Genomic DNA, 20,045 nt, shown 5'->3' with positions numbered 1-20,045 from the left:
TCTTAAACAACCATGTCAAAAGTCACATCCTGTGGTCATGGAAAATATGTGTGCATATAGCATGCATTAATCAAAGAAAACATCTAAGAAGACCACTGAAACTACCACAATTAAACTGCCTAATAATAAACATAAACTGCATAACCACAAACTGAAAGGTTGGTGAGGAACCAACCACAATACTTCATTTCATCAGTTAATCAGTGACAGTACAAGCATTTCCACAGGCAAATGCAAAGGGAACTCAAGAGAGTTCCTGTGTAGCCTTAAGAAAACCACTGATCAGTGAGGCTAATCTATAAAATTTGCTAAGGAGCATAAAGCTGGGAGACATGGAAAAAAATTATCACAATATACTTTCTCATATTGACCAATTCGATTTTTAATAGCAATTTTGTCTGATATTGCCAGACTGAGACAACAGAGATAATAAGCAGTTTATTAACATATGTAGGAGCCAAAATGTGTAATGTTTAAGTTAATAGAAGCCAGTGGAATTGTTATAAATGGTAATTGCAAATAATTATTGTTTCTCCATAAAAATATAGAGATTTAATATAGTATACACAGTGTAATGTGTACATTATTAGTGCACTGCCACTTTAAGACAGAAGAGCATTTTGCCAAATGCAGGCAGGTGAATAAAAATGTATTTTCTGTGGTTGCGGTTTATTGGCGGAGTTTTCTGTTTTCCAGAGCCTTAGTAGGAAATACTTATTTCATCTTGTGAAGAAACCCATGTTCTATGCTTTGATTGAGAATAGTACAAAAATAAATACTGTTTATTTATATCGATCATTGAGTCTGGTGGAATTTGTTTCCTTGACTGGATTGGGCACATGAGTTAAGAAGCTACCGTAACAAAGCAAAAACAATATACAGGGAGTGCAGAATTATTAGGCAAATGAGTATTTTGTCCACATCATCCTCTTCATGCATGTTGTCTTACTCCAAGCTGTATAGGCTCGAAAGCCTACTACCAATTAAGCATATTAGGTGATGTGCATCTCCTAAGGGGTGTGGTCTAATGACATCAACACCCTATATCAGGTGTGCATAATTATTAGGCAACTTCCTTTCCTTTGGCAAAATGGGTCAAAAGAAGGACTTGACAGGCTCAGAAAAGTCAAAAATTGTGAGATATCTTGCAGAGGGATGCAGCACTCTTAAAATTGCAAAGCTTCTGAAGCGTGATCATCGAACAATCAAGCGTTTCATTCAAAATAGTCAACAGGGTCGCAAGAAGCGTGTGGAAAAACCAAGGCGCAAAATAACTGCCCATGAACTGACAAAAAGTCAAGCGTGCAGCTGCCAAGATGCCACTTGCCACCAGTTTGGCCATATTTCAGAGCTGCAACATCACTGGAGTCCCCAAAAGCACAAGGTGTGCAATACTCAGAGACATGGCCAAGGTAAGAAAGGCTGAAAGATGACCACCACTGAACAAGACACACAAGCTGAAATGTCAAGACTGGGCCAAGAAATATCTCAAGACTGATTTTTCTAAGGTTTTATGGACTGATGAAATGAGAGTGAGTCTTGATGGGCCAGATGGATGGGCCCGTGGCTGGATTGGTAAAGGGCAGAGAGCTCCAGTCCAACTCAGACGCCAGCAAGGTGGAGGTGGAGTACTGGTTTGGGCTGGTATCATCAAAGATGAGCTTGTGGGGCCTTTTCGGGTTGAGGATGGAGTCAAGCTCAACTCCCAGTCCTACTGCCAGTTTCTGGAAGACACTTTCTTCAAGCAGTGGTATAGGAAGAATCCTTCAAGAAAAACATGATTTTCATGCAGGACAATGCTCCATCACACGCGTCCAAGTACTCCACAGCGTGGCTGGCAAGAAAGGGTATAAAAGAAGAAAAACTAATGACATGGCCTCCTTGTTCACCTGGTCTGAACCCCATTGAGAACCTGTGGTCAATCATCAAATGTGAGATTTACAAGGAGGGAAAACAGTACACCTCTCTGAACAGTGTCTGGGAGGCTGTGGTTGCTGCTGTTGATGGTGAACAGATCAAAACACTGACAGAATCCATGGATGGCAGGCTTTTGAGTGTCCTTGCAAAGAAAGGTGGCTATATTGGTCGCTGATTTGTTTTTGTTTTGTTTTTGAATGTCAGAAATGTATGTTTGTTAATGTGGAGATGTTATATTGGTTTCACTGGTAAAAATAAATAATTGAAATGGGTATATATTTGTTTTTTGTTAAGTTGCCTAATAATTATGCACAGTAATAGTCACCTGCACACACAGATATCCCCCTAAAATAGCTAAAAATAAAAACAAACTAAAAACTACTTCCAAAAACATTCAGCTTTGATATTAATGAGTTTTTTGGGTTCATTGAGAACATGGTTGTTGTTCAATAATAAAATTATTCCTGAAAAATACAACTTGCCTAATAATTCTGCACTCCATGTAGCATCAACAATATAAAACAAAATAACAAAGGCCAACCAAAATAAACAGGTGAACCATTCGCTTGGATAGTACATTTTTAAGTGATGAAAAAAGTTTGGTGTATTGCCTGTCTTTGAAAGCACCGACTGCCAGCAACTTCATTTGCTACAATGACTTCATGTAACTGCAAGTAATCTCCATGACTTTTACTGCTATCCTCACCTCCATTTTCAACCTTTTTGCTCTTTGCTGGCTTTACACAGTGAACAACATGTCACATGGTACTGCGTGCATTCCTCTTGTATTCCAGAGCCTCAGAAACTGCACGTCTCCATTTAAAAGTAATTGTGATTGTGAAAAATGCCCAAAGCTGATCACTGAGCTCAAGCTGAATTTTATCATAATCATTGATCTTATTATCGCCCATCCCTACTCTGGAGCATGTGGTCATGTGGTCCGATGACTCCAGATTTACCCTGTTTCAGAATAATGGGCACATCAGGGTAAGAAGAGGTGCATGAAGTGATGCAGCTATCATGCCTAGTTCTTACCGTACAAGCCTGTGGGGGCAGTGCTATGATCTGGGGTTGCTGAAATTGGTCAGGTCAAGGTTCAGCAATGTTATATCCAGAAAGACTGTGGTCAGCTCACTACTGGAAACTACTGAATCACCAAGTTAATCCATCAGTGAATTTCTCCTACCCCGAGGGCATGGGCATATTCCAAGATGACAAAGCCAGGATTCATCGGGCTCAAATTGTAAAAGAGTGGTTCTGGGAGCACAACCTTTTCACATGGTCTGACTGTCCAATCATGTCTACAAGATCTGGACAAAAAATGTATTCAACTTTGACAGAATGTGTTGTAACATTGCAGACGCACATAATCAAGGCTAAAGGTGGTCCAAAGAAAATGTTAGAATGTGTAATCTTTTTTCAGACAGTGTGAGAGAATACAAAATTCTGAAATGTCAATCACACTATGAACTGGTCTTTCATAAATGGTTAACCTAAGGCAGTTGGTCATCTAACAGTGAAGTGATTGTCATTGTAATACAATTTGTGATGCAGCACACAATGAAATGTGTCCTCTGCATTTAACCATCACCCTTGGTGAGCAGTGGGCAGCTATGACAGGCGCCCGGGGAGCAGTGTGTGGGGAAGGTACTTTACTCAAACTTCTGATTACGGGTCCGATTCCTTAACGGCTAGGCCACCGATGCCTCATTCAACAATTTTATAAACCTGCTTTTCAAGGTCAGGGTTAAGGTGAAATTTGGATGTAATCCTACCAACATTTGAGTGCAAGCCTGGACACAGGCATCCTAGATTTGCACACATCAACTCATAATTTCATGTCATTTCAAATGAGAGTCATATATCTAGACTGCATAAATAAAAACTATCTAGATGTTCATAAAGTTTAGAATTTGACCAAATTCATTCCTGATATTGTGTGTAATTACTTAATTCTCCTACCTGGCTCAGTACAGTTCTTAGGCAGGCGTAGAGGTTCCTCCAGGTCAGTCGTGTCATTGTTGTCGAAATCCTGCAGTAACCTGCGACCCTCCCACCGCTGTCCAGCTTCAGTAGTGTAACTGAATCTGTCAAAACCTGTGACAATAATAGTGACATAATGCATGATTCTTATGCATGAAAGTTGTATGGCAAAAATGGAACCAATAAAGTAACTTTCAACACAAAATTCAGGTCCAAATATTTTAGAAACTGCAATATCTGATGAAACACTGATGTCTGAAATTTTTTTTTTTAATTCAGGGTTTCCCATAAAAAATGGATATATTTACTATTCTAGTAGTAGTAAATGCATAATGTTTATCCGCTTTCTCCAACTTTAAACACTTAACAAGCAGTTGCAGTGAGTGTGATTATGGTTATAATGAGCGCTGTTATTGTTATTATATAATATGCAGATTACATCAGTTTAATATGCAACAAAAACCCCATGCCAGGCACATCCCCCTAATTCCAATAATCATCACAAGAACACTGTGATCCAGAATGCAATAAACAGTGTTGGAATCTTGCGCTCCGGTTACTGCAGTAACGGAAGCCCTGTCATTCCAGCAGTGAGAATATAGGAATATTCATGAGAACCGTCTGTTGTGGGGACCGTAATGAAACTGACATCACAGCGAACGTCCATGAGATGGTCACTTTGGCCGCCCCTCGGCTTCCATGCATCTCAGAGTCGAGCAATTACTCTGACCGTACTGTAATCTGGGTCGCCATGTCCTCAAACTCCTCTGCACTGTCTCTGCCCCTCTAAGCACCATCTCCAAGTGAAGACCTGACTTACAGCTCCTCCGGCTGAAAAATAATGCTTAGACTTTCATCAGAAGCAAATGGAGGGAGAAAGAATCTTATCTATTCTGCCTCAACCTTCATTGAAATAAAATGCACTCATTCTGCTAACCCATCCAACTATGGAGCAAAACATTCTTGAACATGATGAATGCAAACATGACAAATAATAAAATATATATTTTTTTATATAAGTACTGGTCCTTCTAGCTTGGTAGTAAAAGAACTAACAAATAAATGTGAGGACACGTTTTAAACAAATCAAGTTTGGTTTATTATTCCAACATCGCTGCAAAACAGAGCAGTACCCACTGCTTCAGCTCCATTATTCATTCCGTAGGAAATCTTCTCTCAAACATACACACCTGTCACTGCTGGGTGATGCTGGGTTCCCAGACAGCACGAAGCAGCCAAACAACAGGGCTCTAATCAGACGCTGCTGCATTGATGTGGACCTAGACTTACCTCATTTTTGTTTCCTAGCCTTTCTGCCACACGTCTTCAGGTTTGTTTATGTTTTTTAATCCTTTTCTGTTTCCTTTTTGGCCCATAAAATCCCTTTTGAACCACAATGCCACACTCCTCAAACCCAAGACGTGACAACACCACTCAAGCCTTCACCACTGCTCTTCCTGTTCTGGCAGCACAGAGTTTAACCATGGAAATGTGTGCATAACTATGCCATGATGGTCCATCTTGTGCAGGCAGTGAGTGTCCAACTACTGAGCAAAACATTCTTGAACTTGATGAATGCAAACATGCTGTCATCATTGCTGTCATCATTGTTTCAGCATGTAGTGTTCGCTGTTTGACATATGTAAGGAAAAATATGTATGTGTTATGGCAAATATGTAGAGTTGTTTATTATGTGTTTCTGATAAGGAAAATTATGTATTTCTTCAAGCAGAAAGCTGGTTGGACCCCTGATGTCGTCCGGCATGGTGTGGGCACGGTGAGGACAGAACTGTGCTCAGCCGAGAGAGGCTGGCTGCTCGTCCTTCACCCAACAAGTTTCAGCATGCGGCGGCCATGCTGCACGGCTAATTGGACAAGTGTCTCTGCATAGAGCATCCCAGCTGGGACGGAAGGTGAGGGGCATGAGAAAAAACGAGGGGAGCTGAAGAAAAGGAAGTTCTCTGCTGGGAATTTGCCTCTTTAACTTGAAAACGTTTCTGCTTGAAGTCGTTGTTAAGCACGTGTAGCATTCCTGCTGCAGCAGTGTTTTGACAGTGCGTCTGAAAAAGTGTATTCTTTGTGCCGAATTTGGGGGATGAATTTGGTCAGGACGGCGACGTCTCTGCTTCACATTATTCATTATTCATATAATCCTTATTTTTCAACCAGTTATTTTTGCCAGCCAGTCCCAGGGGCAGCAGTTAGCCTAGCGTGTAAGCAAACGGACCCGTAACAAGAACTTTGCCGCTTCGAGTCCTGTACTGCCAAGGTGCCACTGAGGTGCCACTGAGCAAAAGTACCGTACCCACACACTGCTCCCAGAGTGATGGGTTAAAAGCAGAGGACACATTTTATTGTGTGCACCGTGTGCTGTGCTGTGAATCACAATGACAATCACTTCACTTTCACTTATAAGCAGTTGACCTGAAAATTCCTTGTCACCTCTCATGCTCTCTGTCATGTGGCCATCTTCAAGCAGAAAGGTGAGGTTTTCAAGTTAAAGAGGCAAATTCCCAGCAGAGAACTTCTTCAGCTCCCCTCGTTTTTTCTCATGCCCCTCACCTTCCGTCCCAGCTGGGATGCTCTATGCAGAGACACTTGTCCAATTAGCCGTGCAGCATGGCCGCGGCATGCTGAAACTTGTTGGGTGAAGGACGAACAGCCTCTCTCAGCTGAGCACAGTTTGGTCCTCACCGTGCCCACTCATCTGAACAGAGGAAAAAAAAGCAGGAGCCGACATTTTGTGGGCTTCTGACGCATTGTGTACTAATGGAATTACCTGCTCAATGAGGCAAAGTGCTCACAGGGCGTGTTGCTCTAAGGTCTGGAAATGTTGGTAATACTGAAGTGTGGTTGTGGTTGATAGAGAAAAGTATCACAATTTCCAAAAATACTGAAATTAATTCTGATTAGAATTTTCATTGCACAGGTTAAATATGTAGCTTATTTTTACTACATTATAACACATATTGTAACACATCAGTAGCCAATGGGTAACACGCTGATCCAGAAGACCAGAAAGTCACAGGTTAACACTTAGTTGCTCAGTTGCTCCAAGGGGACTGTCCCTGTAACTATTAATTGTAAAACACTCTGGATAAGGACATCTGCTAATTGCTGTAAATGTGAGCGTTAAGTAAAGCTGTATAAAAGTGCAATATAAATGTGAAAATAATCACAGTTTAACTATAAATATAAATAATGAATTTACTAATCACAAGAGTCTATTCTGCTGCCAAATAATGCAGTTCATTAACAGGCAACAGTTGCCTAGCAACATGTATGCAAAAGCAAGAACCTCTTGGTGCATTCATATGGAATTCATTTAATATGCGTTGTCTGTTTAAATATATATATAGTTTTATGCGTAATATGTTTAGTTCAGCTCAAGTATGCTTTTTGACCTGTAGAACCGGGAACAAGGTGTTGTTTCTGAAGGTGGACATTTGAATTTATAGCTCAGTGGCCATATCAAAGTGACAGGTCTCTATGGCAACTTGTACGAACAAAAGGTCCAAAAGTAGCACCTTTAACCCCAAGAAATCAATCCACCTGTGTTTTCATACAAAATGTAGAGGGATCAGAGATCCATACTGATTAATAGAGGGATCCATATTGATTAGAAATAGAACACAGGATTTAAAGGTCCCCTGACATGAAAATGTTTTTGCTTAATGGTCCCTAATACTGTATCTGAAGTCTCTTTCTGAAATTCAGCTTTGGTGAAATTACCAAAGCCTTTCTGAAATTACAGACACTGAGTTTTCCCCAGGATGCAGCATTTTGATGTGTGTAGGTGTAAATGCTAATGAGGAGGACAGCAGCCGATAGAAGTTGAGGGGGCATTTGCGGAAATGACGTTATCAACACCGTTCACCAACAACAATGTTTGGCGCAGACAGGAAGCCATGTCGGCACTCTTCCAGAGTCTCACATGATAAACTAAAAATAAACTTGTGCTCATTTTTACACCCAATCACTGTCCTTGACGTTCAGTGGTGATAATGTTTTAGGGGAGGGGTGGGAAATTCTCTGGGCAGAAAATGCATGCAAATGCCAAATTCCAGATCCGACCATCTGAGCTGCCACCGTCTGAAAGGCGAAGCAGAATGACCAAAGCACTCTTTACATCTATCGCCACTTCTAGCCACTGCAGGATCATAGACAGACTAGGGGAAATTGTATTAATGTTAAATAATCTCACAAAGTGAATGGGGACCTTTAACTGTCAAATACTGAATGATTCTGTATTTTAAGGAATGTGTGGCAACCCTAGAATGAAACATGTCAAATCAAATTCAACCAGCGCCCAATTATTTGTAAAAATATGGTTTGCCAAGTTGATATTTCTTTTCATACAAACTACCATACACTTGCTGTCCACAGTAACTGTTATTCAAGGCTACACACACAAATGCAGTAGTGAAACAAAATAATGTGGGGAAACCCGAGTCCAGACAGTTGTGGCCCAGTACTGTCAACACAGCATTATTTTTGTTCTCACAGCCATACTGGCCTAGTACTGCCAAAATCTTAATCACCTAGTGTATCTTCATTAGCAAGCCTGGTGAAGCCTGGATATAGGGCACAACAGTACTAGTAGGGTGCTTCCACAGAGAAATAAAACTGGTCACCCATAATGCTTCAGGACAATACTACTTTAGGTAACTGTCAGTAATTAAATGATGACTCCTTGGTCAGAAATTGAAACCATAATTCAAATATGCCTTATGAAGACTATGTATGTATGTAAATGAATGTAACCATGTAATATGTAAAATATTCTATAAAATAAATAAAAATTATATATAGGCTTTGTTAAAGTGAATACAGGGTAACTTTCTCATTATCTCTCGCTTTCTCTCGTTCTCTCACACGCTTTTTCAGCATGTTGTATAGAATGCACAGTTGTCAGGGTGCTGCTATCAATATGCAGGAGATGTCTGCCAAACCACAGCCAAATATGGTCCATATAATTAGTCACTTAGAAGAAATCTTCAGCAATAGTTTCAGGTCTGGGGCGTTGGGTGGGTTGAAGGATTGGATGATGTTTTTTCTGATTCTCCACTCAAGTCATTCAAGTGATTACTTACATAAGCACCAGTCATACACTGTATTAACAAAATCTATTAAAAACTTTTCCTGACAAGTTAGGCCTTATCAGGGCTCATAGTTCTGTAACTTTGGTGTCTTCCTCTAGTAAGTCGCTTTGGATAAAAGAATCTGCTAAGTAAAGTAAAGTAAAATAAAGTACTGATTTACATTTCTGTTTATAGAGTTCAAACAATGATTCAAAATCACCTGAAATTATTAATAACTGCAACAGGCATATTCACCTATAAAATTGCATTACTATTAGTAGTGTAGATTTTGTTGAACCCAACAGTAAGGAAGGTCAATGCTGGTTATAATTAAATAGTGATATCAGCGATTGGTTGCTTATGGATTTGACAGGCCCATTAGTAAGCTCATTAGTGCCTGGTGTCACTGCATCTCCCACTGTGACTGTGTGCTGTCAGCTGGGAAGACTGAAATAGAGTCTTGTGTCCAGGCCTCCTCCTTCAAAGGACTAAAGGAGCAGACACAGTCTTTGAGGCTGAGAGCTGCCCAGCAGGAGCGGGGATTCTCTTGGCCCGAGTTGTCTGAAGCAGACCCCTCTGAAAACAATGTCACCAAAAAATGTAAAGAAAAACAAAGCTTGAGTAGATGTTCTAGGCTGTGGCTCTGTGTTCTGCTTGAGGGACAATGTGTTGCAGTAGTTTAGTACCCAAACTATAATAAACAACATAAGATTATTCACTCAGGGACTCAGAACTGTGCCATTTAAAGCATTAAACTAAATGGATTAGCGCCACAGTGTCTCTGACAGACAAACATTTTAAGCAGTAGTTATATTATTTGTACAATATTAATCAAAGACTAATCACCTTTCCTTTAGATCACATGTGTCAAACTTGGCCATATCCCACAAGATCACTTTATATCGATCTTTTATTATGGCCCAGCTAAATGACTCGCTGATAACACATGATCTATAGATCCTATAATGGAGTTTTTTTTTCAAACTGAGTGACCTACACACTGACTTCTTATGGTGCTATGGTGACTTTGTTGTTGAAAAAAAAAAGAATTTCAAGCTGCTTCACAACCCATTTGTCGTCAGTGTGGAAAATGCTGTACTGATTCAGCTGCAGTTTAAAGGCCGCGTTTGGCAAGGCAACTGAGCAGTGCATTATGGGATCTGTTGTTTGCCAGCCCATAATAATAGATCTATATAAAGTGTGACACCCCTGCTTTTAGATCCAGATCATTAGATCCTTTAAAGCATGTTAATTTAATTCCAATAACAATCAACACCAACCCAATGCTAAATGAATACAAAATAAAGAATGCATTTTCTTATGCAAAAACGCATTTGTATTGTAGTGTAGGGTGTGGATGGACAATAAAGACAGGCAGATGAGGAATAATCCAACATCAGACATTAAGAGACATAAATGAGTGCATTAAGGGTTTTTAATGCGCAATACAGGGACAAAATAACTACCAACTTCCCTTGTTGTGGATTATCCTATTAATAACCTGACCATGACAAAAATATCTACAAAATCTACAAAGGCCACTGAATAAGTCTCATCATCCAATAACAGACTTTAGGGTATCATGAAAGAAAATTGAATTGTCCCACATTAACAAACCAGTCTCATCCTAAATGCCATAAAAATGTACAATTCTAATAAAACCTCACAGTTTAGTGTTACCTTCATAATAAACCATGGAAATTAATGCATATTAATAACTGTGTCTTGATTAATGTTGTTGCTTTTGGAATGAAATTCTGAGAGACTGAGGCAAACTAATGGGAAACAGAGTAACATCTTCCATAACCTTGACAAGATGTATTTAGTCTTCTGCAGAAAAGAGTCTGTTATAAAACACCATTCCTGCATCAAAATGAGTTTTTCACTGCAGCTTTATGTAATCAGCCTATCAGAAAGGCCCTTATATAAATGCAGACAAGTCAGAAAGATTAGTGGTTTTGACTCCTTTTGCTTCCATTGTTCAGTATTTCAAGCATTTGTCTTTTTATATTAAAGGCAAAAAATGCATATTTAAATTATCTCCAGGGGAGAGAGTCATGTACTATCCACTGACAAATCCATTCAAGCAATTTACCTTTCATACAAAGACAGCAAATTTACAATTAATCTCAGCAAAGCAATCAAAACACTAATCAGTTCAAACTTTCTACAGGCGAAATGGCTTCCAACTGTGTTAACATTGTTAATGCGAACAGAGCTGATGAGCTTATTACTCATCTGTTACTTTAATGGCAGTAAATTTAGGCTCATCCTCTATTTCCAACAGAATGAATTACATCAACCTTTACGAAATACATTAACTGGCCATGTTATTAGAGGTGCCTGTACACTGGACACAAACTGTACATTGACACTTACTGCCAAGCATCTTCGTGCATGTCAACAGTTGTTCACCACAGGTCAACAGCTCCATGGAGATGTGTCAATAGATAACCCCTATCCGCCCAGAAGAGACACTGCTGTGTGTTAAAATCCCATCAACGCCACTGTATCTGTTACATTCCATTCAACAGAATACCTAAGTCACACAGAGATGTCATTGTCACTGCTGTCAGGAAGAGGCTCTTGGTCATAAATTTACCACTGATGAATGGGTTCTTGAGTTTCTCACAAACTAAATATGCATAAGGTGTATGTATAAGGTATCTTTAGCCAGTAATGTGTGGACTGCAGGTAAAAGGGAGATCATTTCAATGAAGTGGCAAACGGGGGTTCACAAATTAGAATATAGAGTTACAAAGTTCACCGTACTACTTAGATGCTTTTTGAACAACATGCAGCATCTTATTGCAGAGTGTCCCATATAGTTTCAAACAGCTGTCAATCAGTGCCAATTAATAATAAATGACAACGGCGGTTTTAGTGGATGTTCAGTGGATGTGTCACGACACCGGTTCCATCCCTCATTTCCAGTGTACATGCATTTCTCACGAACTGTCTCTACGCAGGCATCTTTGCTTAATTAAAAAAAATCTTCTGGCCAGTGCGCTTTGTGTCTGCACATCTAACGTATTCAAATCCTCTGTCTCTGCTGGTTGGTGCGACAGGGTCACTGGATTACCCCTTTTTAGGCTTCGGGCTGGAATTCAATGTTCAGGTCTGTCTGTCACAGAATAAGCCCAAATATTAAGAAGCCCCTATAACTTTAAAAGGTGTCTGACTCTCTTCATATGAATCCAGCATATGGGAGACCAGGGAAGCTAGATAGCGTGTGTGTCATAAATCACATGTCTAATGAGGGCATTTAGGATGAGCTATATATAGAAGAAGAAAACCATGAAGAACCAGCCCCCTCTCTCCAGAATTAATAACCTGCGCTCTCTATCTTTTGGCTTTTCTCCCCTCGCTATGGGAGACCCTGCTGGAAATGTGTCAGGGCTGAGTTGCACAGAGCCTGGGGGCAGGGAGGCCCAGAGATCGTAAAAAAGTCCCTCACTATTCCTTCATGTCTCTATTCCGTCCCCTCATCTTGTATCATGGGGATTCCAAAATAGGCCTCTGTTGAAAATAGGCCTCTTAATTAATTAATTAGGCATCTATACATGAGCTCTGGGCAAAAATACCCCTAGGTCTCATCATGGATATATTTTTATATACACTCACACTATTGACCAAGTGACCTCTAGTTAAAATGGTCCTCAGAGCTCCTTTTCCATATGGCAATTCCCACAGAAAAATATTGTTGGAAATTAAAAAACATTGCTGAAAGAAATAGACTCTATAACAATTTGCACTCTAATCATTCAGGATTATGGTCACTTTATTGGCAGGAACAAAGTGATGCAATTATATAATGTAACATGCATGAGAATTCACTATGGCTATTATATAACTTGTAGGTTAACACAGGATTCATGATCATACATTTTCACAAAAGAAAGCCTGTTGTGATGGATGTAAAACATTAAATCATATATGTATTGTAGGTAAAATATAAAACTGCTAAGAAATATGGTACTTTCACTTTGTGATGGTACGAGCAGAATGTAGTAGGGCTGCACAATTAATCAAATTTTAATCAAGATCATGATTTTGGCTGCCACAATTGAATTAAAATGATCGTCTGTGATATTTACATTTAAATAACCAACCGCCAGGGGGGAAACAAAAGCATAGACTGAGCAGCAACCTGAAATTGTCATAGAGTGAGATGTGTCCCTTATTTGGGGTTGAAAAGTTGGGATCCCTAATAGATATATACACCATAGATATATATACATATATATATATATATACACTAGATGTCGCATTCAGCCACTCAGCCTCAAGATCATTCAACCATGATTCTCTGATGGTGTGCCAGATTTTTGCACCACGTCATGGCCATTATAAAAAAATTTGAAAGCCTTGTTTACTTACTGTTTGTTTAAAATAGAAATTGCAATAAAAATGTATTTTACCTAAAATAACGAATAACCGTGATCAATAATCGCGATTACAATATTGATAAAAAAATCGTGATTATCATTTTGGCCATAATCGTGCAGTCCTATAATGTAGTGCATTGTCTTGTCTTGACTTGTACTGTATGCATAAAGGTCTGAAAAGAGCTGTTTGCTATACGATTACACAAAAAAATATGAAAGAGCTGTAAAAGCCTGAAATAAAGCAAACAGTAGATATCACCAGATGACTGGGTGAATGGGGAATGGGTTGTCCTGGTCATAAAAGTCAAGCCAAATGTTTGCTTTCCTTGACAGCAAAGCAACAACTGAGTTTTCAGAAAGATAACAAGGCAATAAATAGATATGATGCTAAGGAAAATGGAAACTAGTGACATAGAACATCAAGTGTTGCTTCTATAGACAAAAATCTAAACCCTTCAGCCTTAAATATATCAGTCCTTAAGAATTTAAATTAAATTATTTAAATATTTTTTGTTTTGTAATCATATTCTTAGTTTGTCATTCCCTTTTTTACCTTAGCGTCATATGGTGTTGGTTGTGTTTAAATGACCTCGTCAAGTTTCCAATAGTTTCCTAGTTGCATTAAATAGAGTAATTGAGCCACTGCGCAGTGATAACATCCAGACGTCGCCAGACGGCCAGTGTGAGATCCATATTCGCACAGAGAAAACTCCTGAAAAGGCCGACCCATTCACTGCCATCCATCTGACGACAGTAGAGTGTAAAACTAGCTAAAATAATAAAGTGGTCTGCTCTTCAGCTGGTCTGTGCAGATGATAAATGAGACATCGGAGGAAGAGTGGGAGGAAATTCACCAGGGAACTGAGCACAAAGCTGGGTAAACCCTCACCTCGAAAAGCTGTAGGCGTTCCACACACCCGTAACTTCTTTCTTAATGTTAATGTTGCCTAGTTTTTCTCTGAATAACCAGCCTTAGCATATCCTTAAGAGTACATGTGCGAAGTCTGACACTAACCTGAGCCTGAATAGAGCAATTACTCTCATTCACAGTCCATGTGGGCCAAATGCCCAGCTGATATTTCAATAAGATCCAGCATGTTTTTGTCCCTTCTTTAGTGTTTTTTTTTTATAGCTGTAATTTTCCAGAATCTGCAGTATGTGCATTCCTGAACAGAACAGCTGATTCTGGAGGCACTTCAGGAAGCCACTAACCACAAATGTGTTAGTGAAATGAGATCGTGTGTCTGCAACTACATCTACTGTATCATGTACAGAAGATTGTGATACAGCACAAATACTTTGTTTACGTGCATTGTTATCATGCACCAGTTTATACAGAAATTGTATCACTATGCGCCCTATTTTCAATATGCTTTGTTGAAGTGCTAAATGCAAGGCACTGCATGGACTAATGCAGTAACATGTAAAAAAACATGCAAAAAAAAAATGAAGATGAATTATCAGTAAACAGGCCAAGGAAATGTACATTCAATTAAAATACAATACTAACAACAATTAGAATAATAAGTAATACTAAAAGCAGTTTGGGCAACTTTTTCAGAAAAATGTTACTCTTTTACCCCCTGGTATATACTGGTTATATTACTTTTTTACAGTGAAAACCATTTTAATCAGCAGGAATAACACAGTGTTCTTCCCCCTGATCTTCTGCGTGTGCGCCATATCACAGTAACATATTGTTTGTTGGATTAGTGCATGTAATATTATTGCTGTTTTTAATGCCATACCCCTTGCAGCACCTCTGCCCATACACAGCATCTTGTGGTGAATGTTCGTAACTATGGACTTTGCATGTAGTGCCAATAATAATGGAATATTATGAAAATATGGTGTTCAAAACCCCACTATGCCATTTTTTCAGAAGGTCCTTTTTTCCGCGCTTGCACATGGATGCTGTTTATTTATGCGTTTTAGCACAAAAGCCTCATAAAAAGCAGCGTTTTTGTGCTGTGAAGACAAAATTAAGAACATGGCATGTGTTGTGTGGTTCAAAAACGGGTTTGTAAATTGCGCATATAGTGTAGCGCTGTGAAAAAAAAAACCCAAGCACCTATATGATTCTGATATTTATCAAATCCATCACGTGCCATATATTTTAGTAAAACAATTTGGTTATGACAAGAAAAAAAAACCATTACAACCAAGTTGCACGAATTGTAGAATGCTTCATAAATATATATCAGTATTGGCAAAAATATTCAGTTAAACTTTTTTTGAAACACACATGCTCTGCATAACACGCAAAGTGAGAAGATCCCATCTACCGGAAATAAAAGGCGACATAAAATGAAGAAATGATCTGAAGGTACAGTAGCAGCTGAGACGTTATTAAGTGTGAAGGAGGCCAAATTTGGAGCACTGTGCTTAGCAAGTGACAAATGGGAACAGATGGGGGCCGGAGACAGATGGGGCGCGCGGGGCCCAGCGAATGAAAGTTATGGGACGATATGGAAACTCAGGAAATGATGCACAAGTGTTTGCACATCCTAAAACAAACAAACACACACACACACACACACACACTCGTTACTGTACTGTTACGCGCCAGTCTGTACTTACAAATCACTAGACAGAGGAGCAGACATGTTAATATTGAGGTTTTAATTTACATATTGATTGAAAACGAGGTGTTTGAACACCGAAGCTTTTTAAATGACTGCTGGTTTGGAAAAATAGTACTTTTGGTTTGAAAGGCAGGCATTAAATCGGCACTTTCTTGTCATCCCACGAGTTGGGGGAGGATGTAAAACGTTCCACAGGCGGTCGCTATGCGAGTTCCAGGGCAGAAAAAGGGGGAGAAAAGAGAAAGGGAAGAGACAGAACTCACCTGCTTTCTCGGCCAAACACGACAGCCCGGAAACCAGCAGCAGCAACACCCCCATGAAGCACATCTGTCCAAAGAACAACTCCTTTCGCCGCTTCCTCCGCGCCTTGCTCTTCCTCTGGGCGAGCATCACTTGCAGCGGGCGACTCCGGACTCGGGGAGACGGGGGCGGCTCGCCGGCGACTCCCCCATCGGCGGCTCCATCCATCACCGGGGAAATGCGGAGGGGCTCTACTGACAGCGCGGAGGAGGAGCGACGGGTCGCGGAAAGTTTCTGTTCTTTTTTTTTGTTTTTTTTTTTATACCTGTATCTGGCTATAAATATCTACAGGCCGAGGCGCGTCGTCGTCGGGGGGCGAAGGGCTGACGGCTTCGAAACGCAGATGTGGCGAGACGAGGCGGCGCGTCAGTTCGGTGCCAGTTCTTACAGGACACGACCCGCCGCGCGCCTGGGGACGTTCGATACCGCGCGCGTCCTGGCGAGAGAGGGAGGGAGAGAGAGAGAGAGAGGGAGAGAGAGAGAGACGGAGGGAGGGAGGGAGAGAGAGAGAGAGAGAGCGCCGAGGGTGTGGGTGACGGCGCTAATGCAGCCTGATATAGCGCAGCTGCTCGATGGTGAAATACCTTGCCCCCAACACGATGGGAGGAATAAAGGAGAGACGGGGGCGGAGGAGCGTTAAAGGAGCACGCCGCACGACGCAAAGGACGCCGTTCCGGAACGGCGAGTGGACGAATTAGGTGCCCTTTTCCGCCCCCTGCCGGCCGACGGGGATATACCTCATCCATCACTTTGCCATATTCAGGTTGAAGAGGCGGGCAAATATTACAACATTCACCCATAGTGCCATGATGATAGACTCCACCCCCAATTAGACTGAATGTTGTAATTAAATCAAAAGCATTGGTGTAACGGTGTGCACACTTGTGCACCTTTTTTTATTTTCAAATGTCACCACCCAGTGAGGTTCAGAAAAGACTTTGAAGGTGTTGATTTAACCAGAATTCCCATTCCTCAACTTTATCCTCACCTGTGTGAGTGGTCGCTGTTGCTGCTGTGGCAGCAGAATGTGATATGACATTTACATTTACATTTACTGCATTTGGCAGACGCCCTTATCCAGAGCGACTTACAACGTGCTTTCAAGTTACCATCGATGAAGAGATCAATTCCGGTTCACTAGGACCCCCAACTATGAATACATCTATTTTATTCACTCTGTTGTAGATTCTGTACACAAAGTTCGACAACAAGAAAATTACAATTTAATCTAAATATTCTTTAAAGAGGAAGGTCTTGAGCTGTCGTTTGAAGGTGCTCAGTGACTGAGCTGTTCTGACCTCGAGGGGAAGTTCATTCCACCACCGAGGGGCCAAGACGGAGAAGAGTCTAGATGAATGTTTTCCTTTTACCTTCAGAGATGGAGGGACCAGGCGAGCAGTACTGGAGGCTCGGAGTATACGAGGTGCAGTGCGAGGTGTAATAAGGGCTGTGAGGTAGGATGGTGCTACTCCATGTTTGGCTTTGTAGGCCAGCATCAGTATTTTGAACCTGATGCGTACAGCTACTGGGAGCCAATGGAGGGAGCGTAGCAGAGGGGTGGTGTGGGAGAATTTGGGAAATGTGAATTTGGGATATGAAATGTGACAAGGTGGAGGACGTTGCCCACAGGGCCATGCGGGCCAGAACGGCCACTGTTCATGTGAACAAATACAATTGTACCTTCAGCCTTTCGGCCAATCTCCAGTATACAGGTAGTGTTGAATTAACATTCGGTTAAAAATATTTATTGTCATATACAGATAATAATTTAGCCAAAATTCTTAGGCTTGTGTTCCCCACCTTTACATACATACATATGTATACAATTTAATATTTTTTTCCTTGAAGTATTTTTATTTTTATGTGTTTTTGTTAGAAATAATAAATATAGATGGTGCAATGACCTGTGATGTTATTGTACAACAATGGATGCGTGCAGAATGATTTGACCAAATTCAGCATTTATTGAACTGTTCCACTGCTCCTGTGAGAGAAATCCCCCCTGCTGATCTCCAGCACACCCAGAGAGCAAGGTAAGTCCCACTCCTTTAAACCTGGAGGAGTTCGTACAAGCTACACACACCGGGAGACACACAGGGAACCTGCAGTCTGTGGCTGTTCTGCCTCTGAGTGAGTTCACCTAACTGGTGAATTTAACACCACCACACGGCAACACTGTCAAAAATAGAAATACGATTTTTGACATGTGAAATGTTGAACTTGTTGTCTTGATGCTCAGCAGTTTTGGTGTGAATTGGATGTTGTGTTAATGAGCTGAGCATGAAAGTTTGGGATGTGAGAAAACAAGAGATAATGTTAAAAAAAATATCTTGATTACTCAATGTTTAGTGCAATGTTTCAATTGCTTTTTTATTTGCCATTTCAAGACCATTCATGTTATCAAAAAAGGCTTCGCAATTCAGCATGGGGAACCTGTCTTCTACATATAAATTAAAATTTGGTCTAGAATCCTTGTTTTAAAAGTCTTGGTATGAGAAAATGTAACAATCCAGATTATCTCACTTCCTGTTGGGTGGGCCTATTGAGTGTGTTTGTACCATAAATTCATCTTAATGAGACACAGATGCATATTAATTTTGGTGGCGATATGTGAAAGTGTGTGTGCACTAGAAGGGGTTAGGTGTTAGGTGGCGCTATTGAGCTCCCCTGGCCACACCTAGGTTGGAACATGTTTCAGTATGAGCTTTGCGTGAATTGTGATGTGTGGGGCAAAAACAAATTTTGTGCATAGGAAGCACCTGAAAAATGGCAAACTTTGTGAGAAGGAGAATAATAAAATTCTTTGCAAAAAACAATAGAGCTTTGCATATTTGGTGCAGAAAAATAGCAGTATTTTATATGGGTAAAATGCAGCACAACCACCAATCAAAAGGTATCCTGGGTGGTGGTGGTTTAGTGTAATCAGTCTTCAAAACTTGAGATGCTTCCATCTAATTAGCCTTTACCTGCCACTCGTGGGGATGGTAATTTTTTGATGTGTCAGCAAGGTCAAGTTCTAAGTATTTTAAACTTGCAATTGGTTTATTTAAATAAAATAATGTCTAAAACAAAACTATTCAGTTTCTTGTGAGTAAATCTACACTAGCAGTGAAATTCACTGCAATGCAAGGGGTGCCACCTAAAATTTTGCCTAGGGTTCCGAATTTTCTAGGGCCAGCCCTGTTGCTATTGCACCTGTTGCTGCTCATGTGGTACATAGTCATAGTCATACTAGCCTCGGCCGGGGATCCAGGCCGGAGTTTCATGTTCATCCTGTGTAATGTTTTCCTGATCGTGTTCACCTGTGTCTGATTGTATAAAGCTGCCCTGTTCGTGTCTGTTCACCGTCGGACCATTGTTACAGGTCACATGTTCTCCTGTTACTGGATGTCTCCGCTGTCCTGTTCATCATGTATTAAACCCCTGTTTCGTGACGTTGTGCGAATGCGTCCTTCTTCCTCGTCATGTCTTGTCATCGTTCCAGATCACCTGCCTCGCCATGCCAAATGGTTGTGACAGCCTCACTGTGATGCTCAATGGAGGGCTACTGACTAAGACAGTTTGACTGTAGTGATAACTTCAAACAAGGGTTCATTTTAATCCAGTCTCAAAGTTTTGTGCTCACCCTCGAATACAGTAGAGCTACATTAAAAAGAAACCAGAACAGAAAAGACGTAAAATAAAAAAATATCTAATTTTTACATATTTGTAAACTAATAATATTCCTTAAATGCTCGAATACAATGTCAAATGTTATCCACAAGCCAACAAAACACAACTCAATTCAGATC

The 20,045-nt window shown here is 40.5% G+C and overlaps 1 protein-coding gene across 1 annotated transcript in view; it reads right to left on the bottom strand.

Moving 5' to 3' along the window:
* Positions 1-16,877, bottom strand: part of slc24a3 (solute carrier family 24 member 3) — a 67,804-nt gene extending 50,927 nt beyond the window's left edge. The window contains exons 1-2 of the mRNA XM_028988947.1: positions 16,218-16,877; positions 3,880-4,014 (exon numbers count right to left, since the gene is read on the bottom strand). Of these exons, the coding sequence (XP_028844780.1) occupies positions 3,880-4,014; positions 16,218-16,422 (340 nt within the window). The 5' untranslated portion in view covers positions 16,423-16,877. The remainder of the gene's footprint in view (positions 1-3,879; positions 4,015-16,217) is intronic.
* Positions 16,878-20,045: the final 3,168 nt, after the last annotated feature.

This window comes from Denticeps clupeoides, chromosome 8 (genome assembly GCF_900700375.1).
Source record: "Denticeps clupeoides chromosome 8, fDenClu1.1, whole genome shotgun sequence".
Taxonomy (NCBI): domain Eukaryota; kingdom Metazoa; phylum Chordata; class Actinopteri; order Clupeiformes; family Denticipitidae; genus Denticeps; species Denticeps clupeoides.
The sequence above is the reverse complement of the archived record's forward strand: the minus strand, read 5'-3'. Positions and strand labels throughout refer to the sequence as shown.